At 38.2% G+C, this 27,939-nt stretch overlaps 2 protein-coding genes across 2 annotated transcripts in view; one reads left to right on the top strand and one right to left on the bottom strand.

Annotated features, from left to right (window-relative positions):
• myo1d (myosin 1D) overlaps positions 1 to 20,089 on the top strand; it is a 93,920-nt gene extending 73,831 nt beyond the window's left edge. The window contains exon 22 of the mRNA XM_067430386.1: positions 17,396 to 20,089. Within this exon, the coding sequence (XP_067286487.1) occupies positions 17,396 to 17,552 (157 nt within the window). The 3' untranslated portion in view covers positions 17,553 to 20,089. The remainder of the gene's footprint in view (positions 1 to 17,395) is intronic.
• A 4,024-nt stretch (positions 20,090 to 24,113) lies between these two features.
• cdk5r1b (cyclin dependent kinase 5, regulatory subunit 1b (p35)) lies at positions 24,114 to 27,939 on the bottom strand. Its single transcript, XM_067430387.1, has 2 exons — positions 27,645 to 27,939; positions 24,114 to 26,360 (listed from the first exon to the last, which is right to left on the bottom strand). Exon 2 carries the CDS (start codon positions 26,181 to 26,183, stop codon positions 25,269 to 25,271), a length of 915 nt encoding a protein of 304 aa, XP_067286488.1. The 5' UTR covers positions 26,184 to 26,360; positions 27,645 to 27,939; the 3' UTR covers positions 24,114 to 25,268.

The following is a 27,939-nucleotide window of genomic DNA, read 5'->3' as shown; positions in this document are numbered from 1 at the left end:
TGTAACTCTTTCAAAAGAGGGAATTTCACGGTGAGATGCCAAATCCAGTGTGTTTGTCTAATCTGTTTAAATTGGGCTTGAAACAAAGGTGGTGGTGTCAGCTCAGCTAATGTCTCATCTGAATGAAGACCCTTGTCTCTATTGATCACTGTAGCTTGAACTAAAAGGCTCTGTGAAATTAAATGAAAGAGTTCTTTACAGGAATTCTTTAACACTTCTCTGAGGGAATGAATGGTGCCTTTTGGACTCAAACCCTGTTTCAAAGCTCCTGGGAGAGTAACCAGGAGTTTGGATGGTGTCGTTTCTGAACCCCTGACATCATTATAGTGTTAAGGATTAGGGGTCAACGACTTTTGCTTCAGGCAGTAGGAAAGAAACTGTCGCTGTAATTTATATATTGACATGCATATAGAAGGTCAGAGGTCATTGGAATGCTCTTAGACAATAATCAGCAGTTACTGATATGAAATGATTCTTCAGGTTCAGTGTTCTTTTGGCTTCTGGGCTTCAGTTTAATGCTTTTAATCTTTTTTCTTGAAACTCTCACCTCAGCAGAATCACATGCCATTACTCTTTATCGATTCAAGTTTGTTCTTGATCACTTTCTGCATGCTTATTACCCAGAGTGCCTCAAAATGACCTCCATGCCCTCACAAATGAAACTGGACCAGATTCTCCATAACTGTTAATGTGTAGACTGGAGACAAAAACATAGTGGTTGTTCCCTGATTGCAAGGCATGATGGGTCAGGGATAGTAGTGGTTCTGACCACTCCCTCACTACCCCCTTTTTTATTGTTGTGACAAGTAACAAGCCCAGTTTGATCTTTTGTTAATGTAATTAAACTGTGCTGTATGTAATGTGCTGTAGTGTAGAAATATCCATTTGTAGAATGTTTTCAGAAGACATAATTAATTCATGGACAGAGTTAAGGTTGATTTTTAACTACGTTGAACAATTAGAACACATGGTTTTGTCCTTCCAGTGCACTTTTAAGAAGGAAGCAGACCAGTTAATTAAATTTGAGTTGACATGCTTCATGTGTGACAGACTGACATGGTCTTTTTTCACAAGACACAAAGTAAAGACAACATGCTGTTCTCTAAATACTAAGCAACTACTTGATGATTACAATTTGCCTAGAAATCTAGATGCACCCTAGCGGCAGCAAATCTGCCCGCAAGTGTCGTCTAGGAACTCTCAATACCCTTCTGAGCTGTATTCCTCTCAATATGGACGGGCCAATCACATCGTGTATAGAGTCGGCGGGCGGGGCCATAATGACGACAGCCGAGTTGCGTTTGCGTGCTTCTAGTAAACGCAGAAACTGGCGAACGGCGGCGATCTTTCGAATCAGCTTTGACTGCGATTCTGGAAGACTTGGAGTTAAGCTTTTCTCTGAGAAAAGAACAAAGAACAGCACTGAAGTCATTCTTAAAAAGGGAAGATGTGTTCGGAGTTTAGCCGACCGGATGGTGAATGTTTAATCGATCAACAAGCTCTGTTTCACCTTCGTTGCTCTAAATGGTTGTAGCGCTATCCTATCGCGTGCAGAGGGAGTTTGAAAGACAACATTTATCTCGCCCTTCGGATTGAGCCCTGTCAATGGTGAGTTTCCAGACCAAACATCTTGATGTGGGTCTGGCTTGTCAGGCTAGATTACAATAACAGTCTAATCTATCGCTATATTTTATTAAATTGCAAACATCTAGTTGTAAGTAATAAAAATTATAAGTAATAAATGAATAAATAAAATCTAGTTTAGTCTTTATCTATTTTGCTTTACCATGCAGTATTGGGTCAGTATTTTTATTTATTTTTTATAAAGGACTAAAGTGAGATTAAAACAATTTATAATGTTAAATAAGTCACATAAATGCTGTTCTTTTTACATTTGAAAAAAAAAAAGACTTCCACTGCAAAACCCACCTCGGTCAAAAATAAGATAACAATACTAAATTAATGCTCTCTGCACATAGTATACGTTCATCAAATACTTCAAATAAAGTATTTGATGAAATTCCCACTAAATCGCAGCCTCAGCTCATTCAGAATTACTGGTATTGGGTAGAAACCTATACATAGGTTGAAACAAAATGCTAATTTTAAAGAAAAACATCAGATGGACTTAGAGGCTTTTGCATCTGAAGTCTTCAAATATGTATCACATTTTCCAAAAGAAATAATATATGTAATACATTAATTGTAATTACATATTAATTATATATATATATATATATATATATATATATATATATATATATATATATATATATATATATATATATATATATATATATATATATATATATATATATAACCTATGTTATCAGTGTAAGAAGACACAAAATATAACAATGATGTGGATGGTGTCTCTGTCCAGACCGTAATTTGTGCTGCAGCACTTTTCAGTCTTTATAAATCAATGATGATTTGAGAGAAGACTTTCGGAGTAGAGGCATAAGTGAATTTCTTCCATTGATGGGATCAGGTTTCTGATTCCAAAGACATTTGCTGGCTTAAGTGCGCATTTTAGCGCTAGTGTAATGAGAAGCGGGCATGATACAGCATCACGCTGGGCAGGAAGCTACTCTGTGCCTAATGTGCTGTATTATAAATGCACACAGTAATGCAAACGGTTTTTTTTCAGGCCTCATTAGTCTGTTTGCCAGCAACTTTGGGTTGAGGTGCTGGCTGCAATCATTGTGCCCTTCAGCAAGGTCATCCCGCATGCTGAACGCTCTTTCAGGCTCCGGGTTGTCTAGTTTGTACCCCTCTTGTCCTCCCAGAGCTTAATTTTTTGCATTTCCTCCTGATTTTTCCTCCATTATTTCTCTGAGGCTCCACTAGCTCTGTTACTCATTCCATCTGTTTCTTTTTTCTCCTCTGTATTTCTCACCTCACCTCACTCTCGGTGCTGCAGATGCAGTTCCCATAGCAACTAGACGATCCATGTCTGTCTGATATTTAGTCCATTAGTTGGCCTGCCGGTTTAGAATACTAATGAGTGAAAGAGAGAGAGCGATGCTTCTCTAAATAGCTCCATTTGCCTACCCTTTCAAGGTAAAGGCTGCTATGAATTGCCTGTTGCAGTGATTATACTGGAATTTGTATGTAAATGAGTCGCTTACAGTAGCCTACCGAGGGAAAACCCATTTCACCCCATCCGAGCGAAAAAAATAAGTGGGCATTTGCAATCTTCAATGTGCATTTACACACATATGCACTGCAGCTGTAAAGTCTCCTCTGCATTTGTTTTAAGTCAACTATAATTCATGTAATATTCATATTCCAATTTCCTTTTGATTTTTTTTTAACAATTTGAAGTTTAAAGGCAGGGAGAACCTTTTATGCTACTCTATTGACTCTGTCCGAATCCTGTCGGATTCTTTTCGACCGGCTGTAGAGGTGAAGACCTTTATTATAATATTTTAGCTTTTAAAAGTTTGAAGTCAATACAATTGTTTTTTTGTTTTTGTTTTAAGAAGTCTCGCATTTATTTGATCAAAAATACAGTAAAAACTCATAATTCATATTCATATTGTAAAATATAATTACAATTTAAAATAACTTTTATTTTGTTTTATTTGAAAAGTAATTTATTCTTGTGATGGCAAAAATACATTTTCAGCATTATTACTCCTTCAGAAATCATTCTAATATGCTTATTTGGTTGGAGAAACATTTCATATTTTTATTATTATTATTATTATTATTATTATTATTATTATTATTATTATTATTATTATTATTATTATCATCATCATCAATGTAGAAACCAGTTGTGCTGCTTAATATTTTTGTGAAAACCATGACACATTTGTTTTCAGGATTCTTTCATCAACCAAAAGTTCAAAAGAACGACATTTATCGCACTATCGGTCGATATAAGCGTGAACACACACACACACACACACACACACACACACACACACACGTGCGCACACAGATCAAGTCAGTATTTCTGCTGACGGGTGTTTTGGTAGCCTGTCTAGAAAACACACAGCCCCCCGACTACTATTAGGCCTACAGATAAAAAAGACGTTTTAGTCCCTTAAGTTTGTTGCACCATTCCTGTCGGATCCTAGCCTGACAAGCCAGACCCACATCAAGATGTTTGGTCTGGAAACTCACCGTTGACAGAGCTCAATCCAGCCGTCATTATGTTAAGCCCCGCCCACCGACTCTATACACGATGTGATTGGCCTGACCAGAGTTTGGCGTTTACAGCTCAGACATGTATTGAGAGTTGCTAGACGTCACTCGCGGCAAATTAGATTTGCTGCCGCTATATGTATGCATGTATGTATGTATGTATATATATGTTTGTATGTATATATATATATATATATATACATACATACATACATACATACATACATACAGCGGCAGCAAATCTAATTTGGCGCGATATTATATACATAATATATATATTATGTAAGTGTCTTTACTATATATTTATATTATAATATAAACATAAAAATATATATTTTTTAAGTCTTACTGACCCATTTGAATGACTCATTGAGCCATTTGTACAGTGGGGCAGAAACATTTTGTCAGCCACCAATTGTGCAAGTTCTCCCACTTAAAAAGATGAGAGAGGCATGTATTTTCATCATGGGTACACTTCAACTATAAGAGACAGAATGAGAAAAAAAATCCAGAAAATCACATTGTCTGATTTTTAAATAATTTATTTGCAAATTATGGTGGAAAATAACTATTTGGTCACCTACAAAAAAAACAAAATTTCTGGCTCACAGACCTGTAACTTCTTCTTTAAGGCCCTGTCCACACAAAGCCAGAGCTTTCCCAATCCAATCCCCCCCCCCCCTTTTTTTAAAGAAATATCTGCGTCCACATGAGTTCACCGAAACCGACTCAAAACAATTTAGTATACCTGCCAGACCAGTGTGTGGCGCTGTTATTCTGCCACAGACGTACACTAAAAACAGAGAAGAAGAGTTGTGGCTAGAAGGGGTATAGCAGTGGTAGGAGGTGAGGCAAAATCTCATGATAAAAAAACAATAAATACATTTGCTACTTAACAGATGTGTTTTATTAATGTCTACACCTACCCCAACCCTAAACCTACCCTTACAATAATGGAAATATGGTAATTAAATTACGCGATATTGATGTGCGCATGCCCAGTGCCCGTAGTTGTTTCCCTTAACTCTCTCATCATGCTGGACATAGTGTGATGACATCATCGTTTCAGAAATTATATGGATTTGCTGTACACATGAAAACGTAAGATTGTCGTTTTCAGATTTATCCACTCTGGGACCCGGTTTCAGAAAATATCGGGTTTGTGCTTCCAAAACGCCAGATCCGTGTGGACAAAATGCTGATACGGTACAAAATGTATGCATATACAGCTAAACCCGTCTGTGTATGGACGGGGCCTAAGAGGTTCCTCTGTCCTCCACTCGTTACCTGTATTAATGGCACCTGTTTTAACTCGTTATCAGTATGAACGACACCAGTCCAGAACCTCAAACAGTCAGACTTCAAACTCCACTATGGCCAAGACCAAATAGCTGTCAAAGGACACCAGAAACAAAATTGTAGACCTGCACCAGGCTGTAAAGACTGAATCTGCAATAGGTAAGCAGCGTGGTGTGAAGAAATCAACTGTGGGAGCAATTGTTAGAAAATGAAAGACATACAAGACCAGTGATAATCTTCCTTGATCTTGGGCTCCACACAAGATCTCTACCCCATGAGGTCAAAGTGATCACAAGAACGGTGAGCAAAAATCCCAGAACCACATGGGGGAACCTAGTGAATGACCTGCCGAGATCTGGGATAAAGGCAAAAGTCAAAAAGGCTACCATCAATAATACTCTACGCCAGGGACTCAAATCCTGCAGTGCCAGTCGTGTCCCCCTGCTTAAGCCAGTACATGTCCGGGCCCATCTGAAGTTTGCTAGAGAGCATTTGGATGATCCAGAAGAGGATTGGGAGAATGTCATATGTTCAGATGAAACCAAAATAGAACTGGTTGGTCAAAACTACTGTGAAGCATGGGGGTGGAAACATCATGCTTTTGGGCCATTTTTTTGCAAAGGGACCAGGACGACTGATCCGTGTAAAGGAAATAATTAATGGGGCTATTGTATTTTGAGATTTTCAGTAAAAATGCTTCAGTAAGAAGCATTTCAAAGTCTGGAGTGGTCTAGCCAGTCTCCAGATCTCAACCCCATAGAAAATCTTTGGGGGGAGTTGAAAATCTGTGTTGCCCAGCGAGAGCCCCAAAACATCAATGCTCTAGAGCAGTCCAAATTCGGGTGTCCAAATTCGGTCCTGGAGGGCCACTGTCCTGCTGATTTTAGCTCCAACTTGCCTCAACACACCTGTCCGGAAATATCTAGTATGCCCAATAAGACCTTAATTAGCTGGTACAGGTGTGTTTAATTGGGGTGGAAGCTAAACTTTGCAGGACAGTGGCCCTCCAGGAGCAGGATTGGACACCCGTGCTCTAGAGGATATCTGCATAGAGGAATGGGCTGAACTACCAGCAACAGTATGTAAAAACCTTGTGGTGACTTACAGAAAACATCTGACCTCTTTGCCAACAAAGGGTATACAAAGTATTGAGATGAACTCTTGTTATTGACCAAATACTTTTTTTCCGCCATAATTTGCAAATTAATTCTTTAAAAATCAGAAAAAGTGATTTTTTTTTGGATTTTTTTCTCATTCTGTCTCTCATAGTTGGTGTACCCAAACTTACAGGCCCTTCTCATCTTTTATGTGGGAGAACTGGCACAATTGGTGGCTGACTAAATACGTTTTTGCCCCACTGTATATTAATATACAATGCGTTACCAAGTCTGTGAATTTTAAGCCATTTTACAGTTTCATTTAACATTAATAAATACAATATTACAGTAACTAGAACCTTTTGTGTATATTGTATTTATTATTACTATTTTTTTGTGTGTGTCTTTTATTATTACGGTAAAGTTGTAGCAACCGCTATTACTCTCCTGTGCCCTATCCAGAACTTTACCATCTAGTCCAGTAGGTGGTGCAACAATAAACTTAAAACATTGAGCACTAAACACTGTCAGGCACAACATGGCAATCTATCAGAACGATTAATTAACACACGCAGCATTACAAGCTCAATGAATAGACAGCACTCGAAAACACAATGAGTCCATGGAGGAAACGTCACCACTGGAGACACTGTAGGGATTTAGTAGTTTATTAAAACACATCAAGTATGTACAGTACATTGCTGTTTCTCTGTCAGATTGGCATTGTGCTATCTAATGAGCTGGATGTGTTTGTGCGTTTAGTCATCCTGAACTGATGGAGCGAAAGCTTAGCTGACAAACAGGTTGGGGTTTTTAAATGGATGTTGAGTGTTGGTGGATGGATATGATATTGTGCTTGTGTGTGTTTGAATTGGAGTGGATGAATCTGACCTACTTTCTCCTGTGCTAGCTCTGCATTACTGCGTCTCTCTCTCTCTCTCTCTCTCTCTCTCTCTCTCTCTCTCTCTCTCTCTCTCTCTCTCTCTCTCTCTCTCTCTCTCTCTCTCTCTCTCTCTCTCTCTCTCTCTCTCTCTCTCTCTCTCTCTCTCTCTCTCTCTCTCTCTCTCACCGCTCCACCCCCCACTGCCCTTGTGTCTTACATTCTTTCACTCTGCGTTCCAACTAGCCAGAGATGTGATTATGGGAGGATGCTTCGTTGGCTCATGTACAACCCCCTCCTTTCCCCTATATCCGTCTGTGTGTCTCTCACCTGCTCTGCATCTAATGTCTCCACAGCCATTTTACCTCAGATCCTTTTTCTTTATTGTCCTCTCACTTCTTCTCCAATCACATTATTGAATGCTTATACATTTACATTTGTGCTGCTCTCTTTACCACAGCTACCATCATTACAGTTTCTGTCTTTGTAGTTGCTGCTACTACTATTATTGTTACTATTTTGCTTTTATTACTGCTACAATATTACTCATTATTGCAGTTATTAGTGGGGGTTTTTGTTGCCGTTTTGCCTTTTACATTGTACGTTATAGTGTAGCATAATCCATTATTTTAAAAATCATACTTAAGATTTCTGTTTTGTTCTTCTTCCTGGTCTTCTTCCTGTTTGCTTCCTTAATGCAGGAATTTAATCGAATTTTAAAGCACACACAATTTTGGACAAGACTTAATGATGGACTCGTTCCTTTTTTATGTACTGGTTTATTGGACTGTTAAAGAACACATTTTGTATACATCCTTTAGAATTCAACTAATCAGATGATGACTTCAAAACTTCAACTCCTGAAGTGTTTCTAAATAAGTGTGCCATATGCATCAGCCAACAGTCCATGGGCATGACGTCTGAGGCTAAGACTACATTTAACCATACTAGTATTTTCTGGTGATGTTAGAAGGAGGTACATTCTCATCTAGAGACTGTTTGATTGGATGAAAACCAGTGTGCAAGATTAGTCATCAGTACTTTGGTAGTGCTTTTTCAAGAAGAGAAAGACTAAAATTGTATTTTATATATCTGTTAATAAATTTGCTATTTCATTTTGTAATTTTGTTTCCATTTTTATAAATAAAGTAATATTTTTTTAAACTTTTCTTAAATCAAATATTAGAATGATTTCTAAAGGATCAATTTCTGCTGAATTTTTCGATCACTTTTTTTTTACCATTTTATTATTATTATTCTTTTATGTTATTTTTTATTTTTTTATTAAATATATGCAGCCTTGGTGAGCATAAACACTAAAGACATTTATAAAAAAAATCAGTTACACTTTTTTTTCAGTAAGGTTTCATTAGTAAACTACAGTTCACTTAAGATTGAATAATACTTCTACAGCATTTATTAATCTAAATTAATTTTAATTTCAACATTTACTTTGACATTTTAAATCAAACGTTTAAATCAAACATTAGTTAATGCACTGTGAAATAACATGAACAATGAATAATTTAGCATTTAATAATTTAACATTTAAAAAAGATTGATAACGAAACTTATATACACTAGTCAACGGAACTTGTCTTTTTAGTTAATGAGATAAACTCCTCTGTCCATTCAACTTCTCAATCATTTTACTGATATCAAGCGTGGTTTTGGTGAAATGGAGTTAGCAAAACATCGGAAATCACTCATAGCACCTTCATCCTTTCTCATCTTCTCAGTTCCTCAGTCTATCCTGTCTTTTTTTCACATCTCTGTCATCTCTTATTAACTTGTCACCTACACTGACCCTCTTGCAGTGATCCTCTGCTGATGCTCTACCCTGTGCTTTGATGTTCAGATACCGATGACTGGCAGTTAGGAGCTTTATGCACACAGAAAAATAGGGTGTCAAAATTGTACAACAGCTTGTCGCTGGGGCAGTACCCTTAAAAGTACAACTTTGTACCATTTTTACCACAAAAAGGTTCATAGTACCTTAAGGTACGCATTTGTACTCAAATATACTAATATGCACATTTTAGGAGTAAAAAAGGTACAAAGATGTCCTTTTAAGGGTACTGCCCCAGCGACAAGCTGTTGTACCCCTAAAGGTACAATTTTGACACCCTATATTTCTGTGTGTGGGTATATAGACATTATCTGGACGTTTGGTAAGTCATGCTTGGATCAAGCAACAGCCTCTTGCTGCAAATGAAGTGCTAAGGCTAGGCGGTCCTTGCATTGTCTGCATTAACACTATTGATTTCCTGCTATTAGGCCTTTATATCATAATAATAATAATAATAATAATAAATTTTATTTATAATGCACTTTATATTAAACAAAATCTCAAAGTGCTACAGAATTTAAAAACAAAAACAAAACAATCAACAACAATAAATAAATAAAACCGAAAAATAAAATAAAATAAAATAAACAAGTAACAAGTCAATTAAAAGTCAATTAAAAGCTCTGCTAAAAAGGTGGGTTTTAAGACCACGCTTAAAAGTATCTATAGTCTGTGGAGTCCGCAGGTGGTCAGGGAGAGCATTCCACAGACTGGGGGCTGCAGAGCAGAAGGCCCGATCCCCCATAGTACGGAGATTGGCTGTGGGAGTTTTGAGGCGATACAGCGAAACAGAGCGGAGGTTACGAGTGGCTGTTTGTGTGGTGAGGAGTTCCTTGAGATAGGAGGGAGCATCACCATGGATGCACTGGTGGGTAAGGAGAGAGATCTTGTACTCGATCCTGAACGACACAGGAAGCCAGTGGAGTGATTTTAGAATGGGGGTGATATGGTCGTATTTGCGCACCCTCATGAGGATCCTAGCAGCGCTGTTCTGAATACACTGCAGCCTCTGGAGATTTTTGCTAGGGATGCCAATAAGGAGCGCATTGCAGTAGTCCAGCCTGGAGGAGATAAAGGCATGGACAAGCTTCTCCGCATCAGCCAGTGATAGAATGGGACGAAGTTTGGCAATGTTTCTGAGGTGGAAGAAGGAGGTCTTACACAGGTGTTTGATGTGCGCTTCAAAAGTAAGCTGTGATTCCATTCTGACCCCCAGATTCGTGACTGAAGTGGAAAGAGGAATGACCTGATCAGAGAAAGCAATGCTGGTGATAACGGACTTCTGGACCTGAAGTGGAGTGCCGACTAGGATAGCTTCAGTTTTGGAGCTGTTTAGCTGCAGAAAGTTTTGCTTCATCCACGCCTTTATCTCATCCAGGCAAGTGATCAAAGTGGAAGGTGTGAGGTCAGCAGAGGGAGATGAACTTGTCCTAAAGTAAAGTTGAGTGTCATCAGCATAGCAGTGAAAAGAAATCCCATGCCGGTTGATGAGACGGCCAAGGGGGAGCATGTAGAGTATGAACAGGGTATGATATCATGATATCAGCATGTCGAAAAAGTGTCTCCCATTACCAGTCAGGATTATTTTTATATGACTTTTAAGTGACCAGAAATTGACTGAGACTGTTTTAGAGTATTGTCCCCAAAAATGTCATTTTGATTTGTGCAGCTCCCCTGGGGATTTTTTCAGGAAGTGACATTGTCTCCTCAGAAGCCAGCAGGGCAGATAACAATGGCTGGCATATGTATAAAGTGTGCTGATTTTCATGGGGCATCTGTCCTTTTGTATTGTGACCATTGAGAAGCAGATTGTCTACTGTGAGACAGTGAATGGTTTTCCTTAAATTTCTCAGAAAAAGGGAGAGAAGTCTGGAAGATGTTAAAATTATGATTAGGTCTATACTGCACCCTACACACCTGCTGTTAAATTTTTATTTATTCTAAACCTTCAGCGCAGGTAATCTCGGTTGCACTACGATCTCTGTGACCTCTCAGCAGGAAGTGTATCTGCTCACTATCAGCGAACTTACCTCCTAGATATTACTGATGCACATCAGCACCTGCTGCCGGTAATTTCAGTTCATGATAACGGGAACACAGGGGTCTGTCTTTAGTCAGTGAACAGATCTGCAGGTGTCTGTTAAGCTTGAAATCTTGCAGATATTCCATGGGAAGTATGGACAACTTCCTGATTTGATTCCTGTTTCTATCTGAAATGAGCCTTCAAAATTACTTGCGTAGTCATGTTGATTAGTCATCTTTGATGCATATTAAAAGCCCCTTTAACCAGTCAGAGTATAATATTGTATCCAAAACATCATGTTTAATTTAACTTTTAAACCTTTAGTCATTATTGTGTTTTATTTGTTGTTTATCTTATTATTATTTAAATTAGTGCTGTCAAATAAATTAATCACGATTAACCTATATTCTAAAATCAAATTTTGTATTTATATAATGTGTGTATATATTATTTTATATGTGTGTACGTGTGTTTTATTTATATATATATATATATATATATATATATATATATATATATATATATATATATATATATATATATATATATATATATATATATAAAAGACACGCACACATAAAATAATATATACACACATATTATTTAAGTATATTAATCATTACTCGTAATATATATGAATATAATAACATATACACCGATATTATACAAACAAACATTTATGTTTGAATCATTAATTCTTTTGACAGCACCATTTAAATATAATAATATATGCATTATGCATATTATTTTTATATATATTGTCATATATTTTTCTTAGAGATTGGCATTTATCATTTTATTCTGATAATTTTTTAAAAGTATTTTTCAGTGACTTTTTTTAATAACTATTTCGAATTTTGAGGGTATTTTATGGTACTATGTAATATTTATAAAAAAAATGTATTAATAATATATTATATATTTTTTAAATTATATTATATTGTGTCTTTGCACTCTTAATATTTTAGAGCGTTACCCCTTCATTGCTGTGCACTTTGTTTTATGCCTCATGGCTGATTTGTGGTTTGTATCCCCAAAAGATTCCCTAAGTTTTTGTATTTTTTGTGTATTTCCCATTAATTTCCTATGTCGGTAATTTTAGACCGTAAAGGAGCCAAGTGTGACAATTTTTTCCGACCCTTTAACATAACCATGATAATTTTCATGATTTTGTTGTGTGTGTTCACATAACTAATGTGACAAAAGTCACCAAGTGTAATCCCATTCCAATGAAGAAGGGAAAAAATGTAAAATGGTTCAGTCAGTTTTGACTGAAGAGGCCCAGGTTTTTTTTTTAAATGTAAACCACTTAGGGGCCATTTATATGACACCATTTTCAACTAAAAACTGAAAACTTTGTGTGTGTTTTGGCCGCTCATTTACACAACAACGTGTGTTTTAGGTGCCTGAAAATGCTAACTTTTGAAAACTGGATTCAAAGTGCAAGGTTTTGAAAACGCCACTGTTAACAACACTGTAAACAACAAAAAACATAAATTGTAAAATCTGCTGAGAAAGAGACATATTCTATAAAGTGACATCGCCAACCAATGGCTTCACATGCATAATATAGCATATTTAGTCGTTTTTGTGGATTTGTCATTTTGAACAAAAAAAACGTGAAGGAAAAACGTTTCTATTTTTAGTATATCTTTGCCACATAAACGTACCCTTATATGCTATACCACATGAGCGTTTTTACTGTAGGCCTGGACTTTCTGTCGTCATTGTTTCCTCTCTGTTCTATTCTTTTGCTCACTCATTTTAACTTACTTGCTCATCCCTCTATCTCTTTTCCCCTCCTCACTCTCGTTTGCCTCTTTCGTATTCATGCCTGCTGTTTTCTGAGAAGAGCCCCAGCTTTGATCAATGTTTCTTCTTGCTAAGCCTTTTCTCCCTTTCTTCTAAATGACCTACTTTGTAATCTCCTCCTTAACAGCTTTCTTTAAAATCGTGAAAAAGAGCAGAGGCAATGAAGCCCTGCCACTGATCTGATACATATTAGAAGCTCAAGCTCCAGCTTGTATTTGAGAAATAGTAGTTTCAGAGGGCAGGCTTTACTGCACAGACAGATTTGAGGAATCTGAATAATTATATTTCCTACAGTAATCTATCTACTTGGCTTATTCATCACCGGTGCTGGTTCTTCAAGGAATGTCATGCTCCTTTTGGTAGATTTCACACATTAAAAATCAACTAAATGCAAATGAAAAACAAATGTAACAATGCTTAATTGTTTGTTAATGAATCAATAAGGTACAATTTTACTGGTCTTTTTCCATTTTATATAACTTCCACCATCATAAGATGTGTTCTCTGTTCTAATCCCTAGGACAATGTTTAATAATAGAAACCTCAAAAAGGTGTGCGTGCGGGTGCGTTGTGTTGTGTGTGTGTGAGTGATAGAGAGAGAGCAAGGGTGAGAGACCATGTGAGGAAGGCTGTGCAGTCTGTTTTCTGGGGTGGGGTGGTATGAAGCTAAGGATGCTGGGTTACTGCCTCTCTTCTCTCAAGTGCACAGCAAGCATAATACTTTGTAGTTTTTTTTTTTTTTTTTTAAAGATGTGAAGACGGATTAGCCCAAGGGCATATCTGCTATTTTGGTAGGTGGGGCGTGACTATGTTTCAGACACGCATTCATTCTCCTCCCATTTTCCCTCTCTCCTCGACCCACTAAATCTACTAGAGCCCAAATTGCTTTGCAGATAAATACAGATGTAGAATAGTGATCATAAGACACTGTTTAACAGCTTTTTGAACCTCTTCTGATGTGGCAGTTTCAGTGGGGCTTTCAGTTACATTAGAGAGAAAGAGAGACAGACAGAAAATATTTATTTAAACTCCATTGCTCAATATAGCATGTATATATGCATGTTTATGACACATACACATAAAATGGCAAAACATTGAAGTTCAATGATGGCTATTTTTATATAAAGGGGTCCCAAAGTATTTGGAGACACCATGTTACACATTAAAGGGATAGTTCACCCAAAATTGAAAATGGGATGTTTATCTGCTTACCACCAGGGATGGTTAACTCCAACCATTGCACTGTGCAATGCATGTCAATGGGGTCAAATTCTATGAGAGTAAAAAAAAAAACATGCACAAACTACTTCAAATGAAAACCATAAGGCTCGTTACGACACATTGATGTCTTAAAACACGAAACCCAACAGTATTTATATAATTTTTTTCCTCACATACAACACTATGTACATCAGCCACGAGCGTGCCATCACTTCCGCTGGGTGAGGTCAAATGTATACGATATGGCGCATCTTAATGGGATACTAGCGGTGGATGTGATGCCTCGTGCATATTGTATGCCATATCGTGTAATTTGACCTCACCCAGTGGAAGTGATGGTGCATTTGCTGTTTTTGTAGCAAACGTTTCGTGTCTTAAGAAGCGATGCTGCATTCACGCTGGGCGTCGGCATCAAGGCCTTTCATTTACTTTGAATGAGTTTCCGTTGTGTCACGTCACTTGCATTTCTTGCGGCAGAAGTTGAAAAGTTTTCAACTTTTCAAGTCTAAATGCAGGTATCAGCCAATCAGATTGCCTATAAAAATAAAATGTTATCTTTTTTAAATAATAATCACAATTAAATAAATAATAGAAATTAAATAAAAATGAAAAATTCAAAGCATGCTTGGTCTATCATTCTTAAATATTACTTGGTTTGAGATATACAAAGGCTACATATATGCACACTTTCCGGACAAAAAAAGTAGCAAATGCTATGTAAGGCACAATATGTACGATTTTTGGATTAAAATACATATTTTATTCACTTGTGTACTTACATTTCACCAAATGTTTCCGAGAATGTTTAAATCCAGAGCAATTTTAACCATGTCCGTAGGTCGCCTATCAGTGACATTATACCTGCTTTACCCTCGATTTTATTTTGTAGAAACCTTGTTTTCTTGATTTCCCACGAGCACCATGTTTTACCATACCTAATATCAATCTCACCACTCAAGTGTGCAACAAGAGTCTCATAGTAGCTGCCAGGCGAACGCATAGAGTAACATTATAACAACTTTCAACACACTAAAATTTATTTAATATGATAAAACAGCGATGCATTACCCCACATACGCAGCGGAGGAAGCAGAAGTGATCATCTGTGGCATAATAAAAGCTCCGCGATATCAAGGTGTCATCAAGCGTCGCCTTTGTTTTTGTTGCCTTTGTTGTGGCTTTAAGAGTCTACGTTTATACAACATATCTGGTGTCTGAATAATTTTTGGTTTGACTGTACTGTACACACATACATAGACCACACAGACACATATAGAAACGTGTGTGTGTTTGTGATTTTAGTGTAAAAAGAACTTGTTGTTGTCATTTTGTATCTGGAGAAACCAGAACCTCTTTGACGCTTGGAGACAGAAAATGTCCCCTAACTGAAGGATCACAGAATAACGTGATAATTATACAGATATATACAGATGCATTTATAATACTGTCTGACAACTGGATTTGAGTGGTATTTACCACTCACCTCTGCATCTCCTGAGTGCTTACTTCCCCTCCCCCTTTACCTTCCCTTAATACTCCTTCTATTCTGGGTAGCAGAGCAGGCCTCAAAGGTGTTGAGTCAGTTGGCGTGAAGGGCACAGGCACAGGGGAGAGGGGGGCTGGAAAGAATTGATTTTCCAGTGGGCCATGCAGAGCTGTCTGCTCGACCAGCTCTGTTTGAGAGATTCCGGCTCACAGAGAGACACTCAGTATGGGGAAATCTACAGTTTTCAGGCTGTTCCCTGCTGCTACAATCAAAAACTAAAATATACTTCAAGCAGTTCATCGACTCACCTTTCATTCCTGTCCCAACAGGAGGCTGAAGGAATTGTACTGTATAACCTGTACACTGAGTAAATACAGAGATTTCAAACCCTTGAAAATGATTGTGAACGATAGTTACAGAGTGATGCTTGTTGAGGCAGTCTGTTGACTGACTGGAGTGGCCCTACCGCATGATGGGGTTCATTTGGTTGCCATAGAAACGTCTGGCGGAGCAACCTCTGCTGGTACAGTAACTTATGGAGAGTTTATCATCGGCAGAATTTCTTACATAAGCTGCCTGGTAAAGGTCACTCTTCTGAATCACACTTCATAGATGATGATTGAGTTGTTGTAGTTCTAATATAATAAACACAAAGGTAAAACCTACAATAGTGAACAAAAACTGACAAATGAGTTTGAGGAAGATATTGTGGGCAACACCTGCTTTCAGTACATGTTGAGCTTGTACATGTTAATTTACTCTTCTCTCATTTTCCTTAAAAAAAAACCTTAACACCTACACTGAAAGTAAATGGGACCAGTTTTAAAGGATTTAAAATGCAGAAATGTGCCGTTTATAGTTATAAAATCATTTACTGAACATTTAAGACTTATGGTAAAACTTGTGTATTATTTAATCCGTAGTTGTTTCTGTTGTTGTTATGGTCATTTTAGGTTGACATTGGACAAATCTTTACAAAAAAGACTTGCTGATATATATATATAATCAGCAAGCCTTTTTTGTATGTATGTATGTATGCATGTACACACACACACACACACACACACACACACAAATATGATATATATATGATATATATATATATATATATATATATATATATATATATATATATACATACATACATACATACATACATACATACATACATACATATATATATATGGATGAAGCTAATAGGTTTTCTAGGTTTAATGAGGCTTTTAGTGGTTGGATCTATTGACCTCAACTGCAGAGTGTGTGTGATACAGTTGATCACGCACACGTTTACTTTTCCATTCTCCCCTCTCTAAAACTCAGCAGCTCTCTCTCAGCCAATTACTCTTGTGCTTCATTGATCCCCTCAGCGAGACAGTCTGGCGTAAAATGCCCATCCACCCAGAAACAGCCAACCAGATGCGACAAGCACACAGAGCTCTGTGGACCCAAACAAAAAACGAGAACATATGGAATATTTCACTGACTCTTTTTCTCTCTCCCTCTCTCTCTCCCTCTCTCTCTCCCTCTCTCCCTCTCTCTCTCTCTCTCTCTCTCTCTCTCTCTCTCTATCTAGTGAGAAGAGGAAGCTACAGGTGAACACTGTCAGCCCCATTCACTGCAGTATGAATGGGAGAAAGTGCACTATCATCGTGGAAACCAAGATCAACCAATCACAGCCAGACTTCACCAAGAGCCGATCGGGATACATTCTCTCAGTGCCAGGCAACTAGAGGGCTGGGGATCTCAAACGACCCCTTTAACAGGACATTTACAGCAGGGTATCTATTTTGTGCTAGTCAAAACGTTTTGTGTTGAACCTCAGAAAATGAAGCTATACCTAATTTGCCTGAAGACAGGCAAGGAAGAAAAAAGTGTCCCTAATTTCCACACTTCGGTTTAGATTATTTACAAGATGACAAGGTAGTGAGATAGACCCTCAAAGAAGATTTCCCAGACCCGGCTCAGTTTATTTATTAAACATTACAACCAAATGATGATTGATGGGTAATCATAAATGTTATATTTATGAGGAACAGGATACGAAGGGTTTTAAAAGTATCTAACTTGTGTTTTGAGGTTTTCCTTAAAAGGGAATATGTTTGTTTTTGATCATTGCTTCATGCGGGATGAAAAATATCTCTGCTTGCGTCCCGACGTATTGCACAGATCATAAGCAGTCCTGCGGTTGCTGCTGAATTTGATCAGATGTTCTTGAGCGGGATGTGTTGATCATATCCCTAAACTTGTTAACTGCTCTGAGTGGAGCGTTAAACTCTCGTAATTTAAACCATTCTCTTTTTCTGCATATAGCTGGTCATTTATAGCACATTGTATACAGATACTGTCATATTTGATATAGCTTATACTGTATTGTATGCACTATATATAATGTAGGTAAGAGGAGAACGGTCATTTATTCACATATTTCACATATCTTGGAGTAGAAACAGATGGGGCGGCACAGAGCAGGAGGTGATAGCAATAATGTTATTTTCAATGTCATTTATTAAATAATTGACCCTGCCGCCAATGGTCCCTTTAGTCCTCCCCTCACTGGCTTATAGCAAAAAAGTCATTTCAACCAGTTCTGTACTGGTTAACACAATGTGTTTAAAAATTGTTTACAAAGACTGAATTCAAAGTAGTTGCCATTTTTCATGAGCCAAAGATGCATTTGTCACCAAAAACGCAAGATAACGAAACCTCCAAACTCCCAAGTCATCATTTTTGAAGAACAGGCAACCAGTTGTTCAATTAGGGTCCATTTTTGTTTTTTTTCAGCTAGTTATATCTAATCATATTTCAATATTTTGTCAACACTGCAAACAGCAAGTGTTGATATTATGAACTTGCACATTTATTAATGTGTTCAAATAAGATAAAAAGAGAGCAGTATTGATTCATAGAACAAAATCAACAGTTCTGAGTGTAAACTCCCAAGATGCCTGACCCAGTTTGAAGCTTTCGCAACTGATAAAGAAAGTGCCAAACTGAAAACTCACTGCTGTTCTTCGTTTCTAAGCAGGTATTTGCGTAAATCTGTTTTCCTATAATTGTTTCATTGTTTTGTTCATGGCTAGTAGCTAGTGATCTTTTTATCAGTTAATTAGGATGGTTTCTTGTGGCCAAAAATATCACTAAGCTTCTATCAGTAGTGTCAGTGATGTTCAACTGCGTGTCATTGAAATGAGGGGGAAATGGATTCGATAGCGAACTCTGAGCCACGACTACTGATCCATCCCAGTCAGACTATGTGATCGGCCAGGGTACAGAATGCTGACCACATAATTTCCATTTTGCTTTACTGCTAATGTCTGCTTCAAACAGGTGCTCTCTTTAAAATGCTTTTGCATAGGAAGGAATATTTATGTCTTGTCCTGCTCTCTCTCTCTCTCTCGCTCTCTCTCTCTCTCTCTCTCTCTCTCTCTCTCTCTCTCTCATCCTCGTCCTCAGTCCCTCTTCTCTTGACTATTAGCCTCGATTGGTAAAGTGTGTCAGTAAAAGCATGAACACCATACTGTCAGACACCTCAGCTTAACAGCTAAAAGCAAAGAGATGAAAACAATAAATGAACTAATAGCATTTTCTAAAAATAAAAAGGTCTATTTTTCTTGAATCAAAGACTAAATCTGATAGAAACATACTGACAATGATCATTTTCCTTGATATTGGGAGTTACATGATTGTTCATTTGCATACAATCCAGTCTGTTTTGTTCTGGCAGAGATAGATGTACATTATATGACCATTTTTATAATATATAATAATTTTTTTCTTCTTGTTGTGATCCCCAATAATCCCCACTGATTCCATGAACGTGCCGAATCATTTAATTTCCCTTATTCTTTTATGTTCTTTGTTGTAATTATAACTATTCATCATAGCCTGATCTGATCAAACGATGTGCCTACTTTTATATTTCTATTATTTAATTAATATATTGTAATTATGTTTTAAAATGTTGGCTATGTTTGGACCAAATCAAAAAGGGACATCTCCAGTTTATAGTGTTTTTTGTTTTTGTTTTTATTTTTGTTTTTTATAGCTTTTTTTCATATGTATATTAATGCAATAATTAACCATTAGTAATACATAAATTAATATTATATGGAACAATTACACTTTAAAAATGAATTATATTGCATACAAACCTTAGTACTGATTTATCATAGGTTTATGATTTGTTAATCAAATAAACGTTGTATCAAATATCTGCTTGTGAAAATAAACATGCCCTTGAAGTGTCAGCTCCAGGGCTTTTGCTCCATCATGCTGATATATTGTCATTATTTCATCGATTACCACACACGGCTATAAATCCAGGGAGAGCAGCTGTTTGCCGCTGGGATGTTGATGACAGCGGATGAACCTGTCAATCTTTTCAGCTGTGGGTGTGGTTACAGAAGATCCACTGACAGCAATGGGATCTGTGTTTTCATACATGGGTATTTTAATGCTAGTTCTTAAGTTCATGATGTGCATTTAGCATCTGTGTGAATAATCATTACTGTTCTGAATTAAACTACAGAATGCATTCAAAATCACCATGAAATCAAAATAGACATTTCTTATTTTTTATGGAGTATTGCAGTAACTATTATAAACTTCTCTTCTCTTGCAACTAAGTCCTGTAAGTTGAAGGTGTTCTAATCACTTCCATTGCGACAGGTGCATAAAATTAAGCACCAAGCTTGCAGAAAGAATGGGTCGCTTTCAGGAGCTTAATGATAGGTTGCCCCCTGTGCAAAAAGTCCATTCGTGAAATGTCCTCACTAATAAATATTCCAACTGTTAGTGGTATTATAACAAAGTGGAAGCAATTGGGAACAACAGCAAATCAGCCACAAAGTGGTAGGTCAAGTAAAATCACAGAGCAGGGTCAGCGCATGCTGAGGCGCACAGTCCTCAGAAGTCGCCAACTTTCTGCAGTCAATAGCTACAGTCCTCCAAACTTAGTGTGGCCTTCAGATTAGCTCATGCTTCATGTAATGCGTCGAGCAGCTGCATCCAATCTGATGGATGAGTCTGGGTTGTGCACTTGCCAAGAGAACCATACTTGCCTTACTGCATTGTGCCAAGTGTAAAGTTTGGTGAAGGGGAATTATGGTGTGGGATTGTTTTTCAGGGGTTTGGGCTTGGCCCCTTAGTTCCAGTGTAAGGAACTCTTAAGCTTCAGCATACCATGACATTTTGGACAATTACATGCTCCCAACTTTGTTAGGCTCTCTTTTCCAATATGACTGCACCAGTGCACAAAGCAAGGTCCATAATGATGTTGATGAGCAAGTATGATGTGGAGAAACTTGACTGGCCTGCACAGACTCCTGACCTCAAACCAATAGAACACCTTTTGAATGAATTAGAGCAGAGACTGTGAGCCAGGCCTTCTCGTCCAACATCAGTGCCTGACCACACAAATGTGCTTCTAGAAGAATGGTCGAAAATTCCCATAAACACACTCCTAAACCTTGTGGAAAGCCTTTCCAGAAGAGTTGAAGCTGTTATAGTGGCAAAGGTCGGGCCAACTCCATATTAAACCCTACGGATTAAGACTTAAATGTAATTTAAATTAATTTGTATCTAAGGCAGGTGTCCCAAAACTGGGCAATATAGTGTATTTTAAGATGCTTATTGTAAATTATCTTTTAGTTTCAGTGGCATTCATTATAGTGATATAAATAAACCGATCTATTATAATGGGAGACCACATAATTGAAAAAAAAGTATGTTATTTTGGTAAACTGTCAGTTTCAGGTTTATGTAACAACCGCATTAAAATGCGACTAGGTACAATTTGGAGTCTAGCTGAGTACTTCAGTGTTTTTCTTCTGTTGATGTCAGCTGAAACCTAACTTGCCGAAACAACCACACCGTGGTCTATCTTTAACGATCAGTGCATTTTATTTTTCATCACAGTACAAAAATAAATAAAAATAAGCAGAGAAAAAAAGCCAAAAATTACAGCAACAGATTTTCGACTTTTTTAAAAGAACAAAACAGTAACAGAGCCGGCCCCCCTCCCTCCCACCCGCCTGTCAAACTCTAGCCCGATACTATAGAGTCCTACCCTCCAATAAGCACGGCCATGCTCTGATCCTAGAAAATCAACACACGCGTCACATTCTTCGATACAAATACATTCACACGCATTCACACGCTCATGCAATCCTTTTTTGTAACTGTCTTCAGTTCTACAAAGAATTACACAACAGATACAGAGAGAGTTTGACAGGAGTTTTAATCTTTTACTTCTCTTCTTTTTTTAAGTGTTTTACTTAGGACTACTCTGTGATGCAAGTGAAAAAAATGGCACATTTGTTGTGGGCTGGGGGCAAATAATTGCAGGCAAGCGGTGAAATAGGGCTCACCTACTTCGACCCCCACAACCTCGAACCCCTGCGGTCTTCTCAGACAAATAGCTCACAGAAAAGTGCAATTCCCATATCCAAACCTCTCCTGGCACGTTTTTGAACAAATCATTGGCTTCCTTTCACCTTCAGTCACGTAAAGCAATGCAGCAGGGCGAGCAGTCGCACAGAATCCATCCGTCCCACTTCCATAGCATGAGAAGAACAGGCTTTTGCATGAATTAACAGAGACATGATAATGTTTGCTTATATGACTGTCACAAACTTTTTTTTCTTTTTCTTTTTTTTTTGACTATAAAGAAAGAGATACATAACTACTTAAAGAAAGCATGCACAATTTAGCACTGCTGAGATGTTTTAAAGTGGGCAAATAGATCATATAACACGCAATCCCCCCAATATCCAGGGCCCGGTTTGATTGATGTCATCAATGTGCCTGCAAATGTCACTTTGTAATATTGTTTAGTACTTTAAAGTGAATCTGATAGAAATATGCTGCTTATCTCCAGAAATAGACCACATGTCATCAAATGTAATGCCCGGAGCTTGTTGCCGTCTGTGTTTGGCATGTGTTGTCATAGGATAATCACTCGTGATTGCTTTTGCAGTGCTGATATGTAGAACATCCCAACAGTACTTCACAGAGAAATTGGTTTCAGGTATTTAACCTCGATTGAAACCGATCGTCTGTCACTGTGATGAATTACCTTGGTGTTTCTCAGATTTGAAAATGGTTTTAAACTAAGCTCTTATAGATGTTATCGCCATGAATAATGCATTCAAATGCAAATGTGCATTAACCGTAATCTTCATTCTCACCAAAAGGTAGCCATCAAGCTCATTTCTGCACTGTTTTTTTGTTTGTTTGTTTGTTTTTACAACACAATACTAAAATCTCTAAATGCAAGAGAGAAATGTGTGAAAATAATTAATAAATAACAATAAATTACGATTCCGATAGATACTTGTTGTTATTAATGACAATCCTACCGTTCCAAGCTTTGCCGGCCTTTGGTATGTGTTTTTAGACCTACGTGATTTTCATCAAAGGTATGGCACTGTTTTTGATAAATTTACAGGCTTTTCTGTACAGAGCCCCCTGTTGAAACTAGTCTGAGTATAAAACAAAATGACAAAACAATGGCTCATCGAAGCAGGCATAGCAAGATAAACTATTATTTTTTCAGATTTCATTCCCTAAACACATATACAGTCGGCTTAAAAAACTCAAAGTACTTAACTTTTATAGGCTGTGTATGCATTCGGATGAATACAGTTGTTTTTAAAAATGAAAGAGGCGTAAACCACAGGAGAGGTCTGTTGAACTCTGTATCATGGATGAAAATAAAGTAGGTCTTTCTTACAAATGTGCTGACAACATCTTCACCTTCCATATCAACAGCCACTGTGCAATGCTGGCCTCAAGGTAATTTCTCTTAACTCTTTGTTTGTGGCTTGCGGACATTATGACGCTCAGACGCACCTCTTCCCTTTTTGCAATTGGCTGTAACAGAATTTGCAACAGAAATGTGTTTATCATTCAGTGTGTGTCCGCTTTCATGGACATGGGAGTGAGTCAACCTCCAGTTCTATTGACAGTGGTGGCAAAGATCTTGGTGCAAAGTGTCCAGAAGTCAGCTAGACAACAGATTGAGTCCTGCACACATTCATCATTGTGTTGTTCTTTTTATCTCGTTGTGTCTTTTGAAGTCTTTTCGGTCAGTGCTTTTAAATGTTCACTACTTTAGAGCGTTTGGCCCACTCAAGTCTGGCATTTTTTTAATATTCAGGCCCAAAATTACCCAATTGCCATTGCTAAAGGTAATGAAAGACTCACTACATTAGCATCGCCCATTGCTTCCTATAAACTGTATGAATGCGAATAATCCACTAAAACATATCCCATTATTCCATCCATGTAGGAACTGTTTAAAGGGATAGTACACCCCAAAATGAAAATTCTGTCATCATGTACTCACTTTCTTTTTTTCCTGCAGAACACAAAATATATTTTGAAGAACCATCTCTTTTTTTTTAAAGGTTCTTTATTGGCATTGATGGTTCCATGAAAACACACACCAAGCCGACATCAAAAAACCAAAAGCCGCTTCTCATTGCCAAAAAGCAGAGCTTGAACGCACCAAAAGGACTAAAGGCGACTCAACTAGCACATGCGTTCTGCGTGTGCGTGTAAGTAAACGCATGTCGATATCAGTAGGTATCAATAGTCTTCGTCATTCAAAAGGGTAAACTGAAACTAGAATTGCAGATAAACAAACTGTAAACAAAGCAGCGCTTGCTTACAATTTTGAATATTAATCACGCTGATCACTTTCTTCATTCCGGTCGGCTCATGTTATTATGAAAACATCCAGGTAAGATGACGTAAAATTCTAACCGCCTTCTGTCTGTACAATCTTCTTTGCTTGCTTTCATCACTTTCGTCCCATTCTCATTCGCTAAGCTGAACAGCCAATCAGAGATCTCCGTCTCATCGACGGCCAAACGCTGATTCAATATTTTGAATCAGCCTAAAAAACCTGAGAGGAGACCAACTAGAGCCAACCGTGAGGAACACACTGAAATTTCTAAGCTGACCGACGCTTAAAAACGATGTTGCCCGATGGCCGGCCGTCCCGGCTTGGTGTGTCCTGGCCCTAACATCCATCAACATTTCCATCCACAAAAGGTTCTTAATAGTGGGAAAATGTTCTTTAGATTTGTAAAATCTCTTTCACACTTAGAATTTTTTTTATTTCTTTAACAAACCGTTCACGGAAAGGTTCTTTAATCATTGGTTGTCTATGGCATCGCTGTGAAAACCCCCTTTGGAACCTTTATTTTTAAGAGTGTGCAGTTAAAATAAATGGGGTCCACAACAACCCCGTCGGACCCCACTGATTCTCAGGACTAAGAAACACTGAGACACTTTTCCAAATATCATATTTTGTGTTCCTCAGAAACCATACAGGCTTGATGACATGAGGGTACATTTCTCAGAATTTTCATATTTGTGTGAACTATCCCTTTTTCAAAATGCCAGACAAGAGTGCCACCAAAGACATCCCCAGAGCGCCCTCACCGGTCCAGGCCGATGAGCAGACGACTCCTCTCCTCCTCCTTCTGGCTCTCGTTTTTGAGGTCTGCAAAGACCTGGGTGAAATAGTGAGGATCCGAGTTGATCTGCAACATCTTGGCGCTCATCATGTTGATGATGGACAGACAGCGGTCCCAGAATGTCTCCTTAGAGGTCTCCACCAGGAATGGCTTGAGAGGGTATGAGATCTCATTGCCCATGTAAGAGTAAGACAGGTAGAGGCAGGTCAGCAGCACGGCCTGCAGCTCATGCTCCGTGGCCACCTCAGAGGAGACCACGTCGCGGCAGAGCATGTAGACGAAAACCACGTTGGCCGGGGTGATGAAGCCCTGGTCCTGCCAGCCCTGCAGCAGCAGAGAACGGTCCACGCTGCGGAGCCACAGCACGGGGTCGGTGGGGGAAAGGTGCTTGAGCCGATAGCACCTCCTGCAGAGGAACTCCCCCAGGCAGCGCAGTAGCTCGCTGGTGGAGGCTTGGACGATCACCCTCTTGGGTGTCCCAGGAACAATGTTGGAGTTGGAAAGAGGGGCCTTCTTGACAGAGGAAGCCGTGTTGTTGGAGTTTTTGGAGCCTTGGTTTGATGGACTCGACTGGTCCTGCGTAAAGGAGGAGAGATTTGCACATGACTGTGACTTCTTGAGGTTCTCATTGTTGAGGTGAGAAACATTGTTCTGGTAGTTGGTGTTAGGCTGCACCTTCTTAGAACCCTTTTTCTTGGCTGAGACGGCTACTATTCGCTTCCACGGCAGTACGTTGATAAACGGGTGCCGTTTTAGGTTCTTGTCTTTGGCGTTCTTGCTGTTCTGAACTGCCGTGTAGTGGCCCACGGTGGCCGGGCCATCCTCGAACAGAGCAGCCTTCCGGTAGCTGGGTGAAAGCGATAGCACGGTTCCCATGATGCCGGGAGCGGGTTATCAGATTCTCAAGGTTGGGGGTCAGCTAAAGAAGGTGCCAAACTGGAGCCCCACTGCTTCCTGAGACTAGTTCAATCTGTTAGACATCCAAATTTAGGTTGGTGCTCTATTTAAAGAAGAATGATGTCGAGATGGATGAGGACTCTGTCACTGCAAAGCCTGTGAGACAATAAAAAAACATACATAAATTAAATTGGTATTTTCGAAATCCAGATACACACTAATATACTTGCTAAGTAGCATTTTAGCATCACAGACTTTTATACTGCAGAATACAGGGTGTATAATGTATCATTTTGCAATATAGGCTCCCTTCAGATTAAAATTATTTTTTTTCTTCTTTATTTATTGATTTATTTGTTGCATTTTAATGTTTTATATATCCTGCATTTATAATGTTTTATTTTAGATGGTTTGTTTTTTACAAGCTAAAGTCATCCACAAATCCAGGGCTCAACCTGTAGTGTCCCAACAACAGATGCTGCATGTTGACTTGCCAATTAGGATCGTTTCCATTTTAAAAAATCTCAAATTATTAATGTTGTCCAAGATGCTTGGACGATGGGTTTTCTCAATGTCAAAATAATTATCTTATGTCAAAAATGTTCATATATTATTGACAGTTAGGCACTTAGCCTAATAAAGGGCTATACTGCGTGTTAACGTAGCCTAGATATTTTTACGTAAGATGATTTAAGATCGATCTTTGTGTTTTTTAATTTGAGACCCTACTCTTTCCTTTACGTAAAAAAAACAGGCCTCATAAAGCATTGTGTCGTAGATTCAAGTAAAATGCACGGATTCTTTATTCCTTGACACCTACTCACAACATAATGCGAATCGTTCGTAATCAACTGTACATTTGGCTAAAATACAAACAATTGATTTATGGAGCTCTACCGCACTTAAAACAACTGACACCCCACGTTTATACCTATATATAGCCAGTATTTTACACAGCAAACTCAAACCCGCCAAAGAACATAAATAAAGACATCGCCATGATTGCAGACTCCAGTGTTTACTGCCCTCTTGTAAATACTTATTCCACTGTATCACCGTTCGTACATTTGTATTTAAATGGGGCATGTAGGCTAGCATACCTCATTCTAGTTCAATGCATGTTTGTAGATTAACAAAAATATTAAAAACTTTCGTTTCGCCACTATAGCCTTTGTGCTTTGCTGAAATATGTCAGCCACTGTCCAAGGTTCTGAAAATGTGAGATCCTCCCTGCGATGTTTACATGAGCACGAGAGATTACTGATTTTCATCATCACGTCAACAAAATCGAAAGAAAGATATATGTAACGAAATAAATGTTAACCAAGCCAGATTACAAAAACCTCTCCAAATGCTGTAAAACCTTGAAAATAATGCCAACAATCAACCAAATCTAACATTTATGACTACAGAAGCTTCGATGAAATGCAGCTCACTTACAGGAATCTGCTCTCCTCCACGATGCTTTGGCAAAACAAGAGCCGCAGTAATGGCTGTCTGGGTTTATCCTTGATAAACTGCGCATCAAGGAGATGCAAAATCGGCCACACCAAGTAAAAGATTTAATATCAAGATTGTCAGGGTGCCTATATTCTAATGAAACAATAGGCTTTTAATCAAACAAAACAATCTCCACGTCTTGTCGGAGGTCTCTGTAGGCGCTCCAGTGGTCTGGGGATGCTGGATGTCTCCTTCGGTTGGTGATGCTGAGAACTGTGAAGCTGTGCTATTGGTC

The sequence above is a fragment of the Pseudorasbora parva genome, chromosome 21, assembly GCF_024679245.1.
Source record: "Pseudorasbora parva isolate DD20220531a chromosome 21, ASM2467924v1, whole genome shotgun sequence".
In the NCBI taxonomy this organism is placed as follows: Eukaryota; Metazoa; Chordata; class Actinopteri; order Cypriniformes; family Gobionidae; genus Pseudorasbora; species Pseudorasbora parva.
This window is presented reverse-complemented; position numbering and strand designations above follow the sequence as displayed.